The sequence below is a fragment of the Mustela erminea genome, chromosome 11 (genome assembly GCF_009829155.1).
Source record: "Mustela erminea isolate mMusErm1 chromosome 11, mMusErm1.Pri, whole genome shotgun sequence".
Lineage (NCBI taxonomy): Eukaryota > Metazoa > Chordata > Mammalia > Carnivora > Mustelidae > Mustela > Mustela erminea.
Genome location: NC_045624.1, coordinates 23,956,091 through 23,961,768, shown reverse-complemented (window position 1 = coordinate 23,961,768; position 5,678 = coordinate 23,956,091). Strand labels below are relative to the sequence as shown.

Sequence of the window (5,678 nt, the reverse complement as noted above, 5' to 3'; positions counted from 1 at the left end):
ACAAGCTGGGAGCAATGAGCCTCTCCCCCTTTAAGATATCCCTTTCTTCACCCCCTTTTCCCCCTATTCCTCTTTTTCCCTACATACCAACCCTTCCCAGGAGGAACCTAGAGGTTTCTCTTCAGGGAAACAAAATTGAGAAGACTTGGAACTTACTACCAAGAAGAAGCAAGCAAACCCGCCCCCCCCACCCCGAGCATGAATAAAGGGACAAAAAGTATGAATAATGGCTTTTCCACTCTGCTGCTTTGCCAAAAATACATACACAATTAAGGAAGTAACGTGTATTTTCTTAGATTAACAAAGTATTGTAAATTTTCTTGGCCATTGTAGCTATGTAAGATAAGTTCCTTATTTGGGGGGAATGCCTTGGGGACTTAGGGTGAAATCCCATGACGTCTGCCATCAGTGTATGGGTGTGTGGGTGGTTGTGCCTGTCAGTGTGTGAGCACCCAAACACTAATGTAGGTACGTATTTACAGACCTACATAAGTAGGTATATATACAGACAGATAAATATATAGATTAGACAGACTGGATAGTTCCATAGACATACAGATGCGTTAAAGAGATGAGAGCTAGATACATACATACGTAGTTACATATATAAATAGATCATATAGATACATAGATTAGATGGATTGGAAGATGGGGGATAGAAAGATAGGAAGATAAAGATGGTAGGTAGCTCGATAGACATATAGATAGAGATAGAACAAACTTTATTGTTAAATACAGGGGTGGGAGTATAAATATTCATGGGAAAAACACCAACAGGAACTACTGCTAATTTAAAAAATGTTTTTATTCCTGCCAAGTCGAGGCCATTCAAGGCCAGTGTGAGTAGTGGGTGGGCACGGCTTCTCCAGCTCCTCCAAACAGTTGTGCTGCATCAGGGGTGGGGTGGGGGGTGGGTGCAGTGAGGCAGGGCCACAGGTGAAGAAGAGTCATAGGAAGGAGGGGGCAACAATAATGTGCTTGGGCGGGATAATACTAGGTCCTCCCCACCCCATCCCCTTTCCACTCTGGCCCTCCTCCCTCATTCCAGGTCTTGCAGGGGTGGGGAGCAGGGCCAGGGCCAGAGCGAGGCCTCAGGGGCACCAAGACTGGCAATGGGGGCAATGGAAGGAAGGACAAGGGTGACAGAGCAGGACTGAATCCAGGGAGCTCAACTGCAGGAGGCAGGTAGCCTGCGGGGACAAAGAGAGGGTGAGTTTGGTTTGCTGCTGTGATCCCACCCCTCAAAGTCACTGGTGGTATATATATATATATATATATATATATATATATATATATATATGTATGTATATATATGTATGTATATGAATGATGGATATATGTACTCAAATCCCAATCCCATCCTCTTTTCCTGCTAAGGCTGTCAGTGGTACTATAGACCCTGGGGGTGCTAGTCTCCAACCTTGTAAGCATGCAAGGAATGAAGAAAGCTGTGTCAAGATTCCTTGATGACCCCGACTGAAGAGTCCTGCCCTTTTGTGGGTCAAGAAGTAAGCCCTCCCCATACCGTGCAGCAGTGAGGCCTAGCTTGTGGATTCTTACCCCAGCAGGGCTTGAGAGAGGCCTGGGGTGGGGTGTCACTGAGGCACCTGTCTGGTGCTGTCCCCCAGCACAGCTGATAGCAGGAGGGACCCAAGGATTCAAGGGCAGGCAGGACCGCTGTGGGCACACTGCAAGGTGACTGCTAGAAAAAGCAGAGACCCCCCCCCTCCCCAACGCGCACACACACTGTCAGTGATGGCTCCTATTCAGCAGACCTGGGGCTCTAATTCTGCCCCCGGCCTCTGGCTGTGTCCTGTACAACTCCGGAGGGCACCATGCACACGGTAGACTAGGAAGATGGTGCTTTCCAAAGTGTGCAGTGTAGGAACTTAGAACAGTCAGGAATTCTAGCTCAGACCTCACTGAGAATGGGAGAAGCAGTGAGCTCTTGTCTTCCCAGGTCACCAGTTCCCCTCTCTTCCTGGATACCTGTGCTGAAGTGGCCCCTGGGGAGGTACTTGGTAGACTCAGATCCTGGGAAGCACCTACAAGGTGAGAGCAGATCCACTCAGAAGGAGGAATGGGTCTAAGGAGTGGGGAGGAGTGGGGAGCATCAGGGAGGTCCTAGGAAAGGCAGCAACTTCTGGCAGGGATGGGAGGAGATGGATGCTACAACCCTAAATGGCCTCCTCCCCAAGGCTGAGCCTTGGGAAAAACTGGGGAAGAAGGATGGTAAGCAGGGGGCAGTGCAGACCTGAAGAACAGAGACTCTGAAAGCAGAGTATCTAACACAGGGCCTAGCACATGGAAGATGCCGAGTAAATGTGTGGTGAATGGATGGATGGATGGCTGGATGGCTGGATGGATGGATGAATGGATGGTTGAGTAGATGGATAGGTGAGGGGAAGGATGAATGGATCCAATGCATGCATGGACGCATGGAAGGATGGGCGGGATGGATGGAAGGATGGATATGCAGAGAAATCACCTGGAATCTGCATTTCCCACTTGAGCTTCTCTTGTCGGCGCCATTTGGCTCTTCGGTTGGAAAACCAGACCTGGGGGAAGGTGGAAACAGCGTAGCTGGCTGTGCTCCTCAATCAGTGGCACCTACTGCTCTTGCCACACTTTAGTGGTCTGGACCCAGAGCGCAGACCTGATGCCCTCCCTTCCTAATTTGGCCTTTGTTCTCTGTCCCCTGCCTCACCTCAAAGGCTTGGAGTGGGGAAGAGAGTGCAATCAGCAGAAGGAGAACAAGGAGGGTCTTGGGTCTGATTTCTGCTACAAACAAATCTGTTTCCACCTTCTTGCCCCCTTCTCCACCTCGCCGGAACCCAAAGTCTTCTCATCAGAGACTCTCCTCTTGCAGTCTGTGTGCACCGTGTGGCAGAGCTCACTCACCCTCACGGTATCCTCAGGCAGAGAGGTGGCAGCGGCCAGCTTTCCACGGGCCACTGAATCGGGATACTGCCCACGCTGGAACTCTGCCGAGATGGAGGCTTGCATAGTAAGGGCACAGGGAGAGGAGCAAGGCCCTGGCCTCCCCTCAGGCTCCACTTCCCCCTGCTACAACCCTAAACTCCCTTCCTCCCCAAGCCAGGGCCACCCATAGCCTCGCCCACAGGCCCCAGGGGCATTGCTTCCATGGGTCACACCAAGCACCCTCTAAGCCACCATCTGCCCCCACCCTGGTACCTTTCTCCAGCGCCTCGGCTTGGTCTGGGGAGAAGATGGTCCGATTCCGGTGGCCAGTCCCTGGGTGGGGACCCCGGGGAGCCTCAGAGCCACCATGGGGAGTGTGAGGGGTGGGAGCCAAAACAGCTGTAAAGGGAGACAAAGGCTTGTGGTGGTTTGTGATCGTGATTCTTCTCCTATGATGTGGTTCCCAAGCCCCTAGGGCTATGGACAGGGACCGGCATGAGTAGAAGGGCAGAGCCATGCTGGTGGAATATTTACAGCTCCTTGAAGTTAACTTCAGAGCCACTGAGTGGGGGGCACAACCAGTGCCATGGTCAAGTGCATGCTTAGTGTTTGGGGAAACAGCAGCAAGGTTGGTCCAGGTCTGCACGATCCCACAGAATGTAAAGGGTGCTCTGAGAAGCTGTGCATGAGGCAGAGGGAGGGTGTGGAAGGTCCAGTCCTTCCTCTTCCTCAGCAGATCCTGTGAACCTGAGGGTCAAGGGACCTGGGTTCTGTTCCAGAATCTGCCAACAGCTAGCTGGTAACCTTGGATAAGTCCGTTTCCTTCTCTGAGCTTTGATTTTCTTCTGCCCGGAGAGAGCAACACTCCCTGTCAGGTCCTCCTTATTGTCTTTCCAGGAGGGTGACACAAGAAAGAACAAGAAAGGGCTTTGCAAACCGTAAAATGCCAATGTTTGCTCTGAGCATCCCTGGGGGCATCTCCAAGACCCACCTGGAGATCTGAGCTGTGCCCAGGGCAGTCTCTGGTCCTCCTGGAGTGCCCGCAGGACACGGTTGATGGAGGAGACCTGGGGGAGTTGAGGTGTTGAGTGAGGAAATGGGGTGGATAGACCCAGGGTTACATCCTGAATCCTTTCCCCAATATCCTTTCTCTCTGTCTGGGCCCCCACATCATTCCCAGGGCAGCCTCTTTTCTTCCCATGCTTTCTTCTCACTTTTCAGAAGAGAGCCCCTCAGCCCTGCCTCCCCAGCCTGGGATGGCCCCACTGCCAAGTAAGAAGGGGTCTTCTCCCCGGATGGCCAGTTTGCCAGCCCCGGTGCCGGGAGGGGAGAACACTTACACTGGGAATCTTGTCCTGTGTGCAGAGCCCTTCGGCACAGAGCTGGCGTTGGATCTCCCAGGCAAAGAGGGCAGGACACTCACCCTTCAGCTGGGCAATTCGAGCTACCACAGGGGGTGTGGCCAGACGTGGCTTGCTTCCCCCGATCCCCTTGGGCTCCAAGACACCAGTGCGGTAATAACGTGCTAGGATCTTGCTCACACAGCCATTGGACACCTGGGTCAGGTGAGAAGCAGGGACAGATGATGGTGTGATTGGCGGAGGGTGAGAGTCCCTGAGGCAGAAGGAGGCTACAAGGCAAAGCGAGCCTTACTGACCCAGGCCGCAGAGTTGAGCGTTCAGCCTTATCCCTGGGAGCCTGAAGATCTCCACCCCGGACCCCGAGGGTCTCCCAGGAAGTAGCCCAAGCCCTCAAAACCCTCAGAGTCTACAACAGCCTCAGACTTGCCTTCAGAGGGTGCTGTGTCCCTGCTCCTTGTCCCCAACCCTGGGTAAACCGTACTACCTTAAGACTCCGGGAGATGTCACAGGGGCGCATCCCGCTGACCGCCAACTGCACGATCTGCTGCCGGGTGCCCAGGGGCAGGGGTCGGCCATTCACAAAAAGCCCCCCCAGCTGATTCACACTGCTGATCCCTGGGCATAAGAAGAAGACGTCCACACACCTCCCCTCTCCCCAGCCCACCTGCGGCATGGAGGACCCTGCTGGGGAGGGTTTCTCAAGCCACACAGATCTGGCTTCCCATTTCCCATCACAGAGAAAGTACCCCCCGCCCCCATCAGGGTCCCCCATCTCCCACTTTCTTTGCAAGGTGGCTCATGGGTGAGTCTTTGCTTCGAGAGCAGTTGTGCTGACCCTTGAGGTCTAAGGGAGGCAGGTGGAGTAAGAAGGAATGCCTGGATGAAACTCCCCCAGAACGCTGGCCAAGGGCACGGAAACCCGTGCAGGGAAGCAGGGCCCTGAGATAGCCCCTCCCCCCTTACACCAGCCTGTTCTTCCCACTTCTCCCAGACATCTCACCATCCTGCGGCATGTTCCCGACCAGTGCTCTGCCCAGAAGGGCAGGAACTGGGAAGACTGGGGAGAGGGATTCCTTCTAGGAGCTCCTTCTTTTGTCTTGGGGCTGGATCTGCAATGACCAAGGTTATTTGGGTGAAGTCTCTTGCTCAAAATGGTCTTGGATGGTAGTGTTTTGTGATAGAGGATCAGGTTTCTAAAATTTGCCAGCAGGTTTGTTGCGAAAATTCAAATTCTCTCTACTTATAACCTGCCGTGAGGAACCAACATATCACAGGGCCAGCGGCGTACTGGATCTTAAGGGCTTGGAGGATGGGAAGGCTCTCATTTCTCACACTTTTCATTGTAAGAGGTCAGGGAAGTAGAAAAGGATTATGCCTCCAAATGCTCAGGCTTTC

At 53.2% G+C, this 5,678-nt stretch overlaps 1 protein-coding gene across 1 annotated transcript; it reads right to left on the bottom strand.

Annotated features, from left to right (window-relative positions):
• Positions 1–1,091: 1,091 nt before the first annotated feature.
• Positions 1,092–5,332, bottom strand: PAX4 (paired box 4). Its single transcript, XM_032306038.1, has 10 exons — positions 5,284–5,332; positions 4,768–4,898; positions 4,263–4,478; positions 3,914–3,989; positions 3,196–3,321; positions 2,902–2,984; positions 2,489–2,558; positions 1,990–2,045; positions 1,542–1,702; positions 1,092–1,167 (listed from the first exon to the last, which is right to left on the bottom strand). Exons 1-10 carry the CDS (start codon positions 5,294–5,296, stop codon positions 1,092–1,094), a joined length of 1,008 nt encoding a protein of 335 aa, XP_032161929.1. The 5' UTR covers positions 5,297–5,332.
• Between the last annotated feature and the right edge of the window lie 346 nt (positions 5,333–5,678).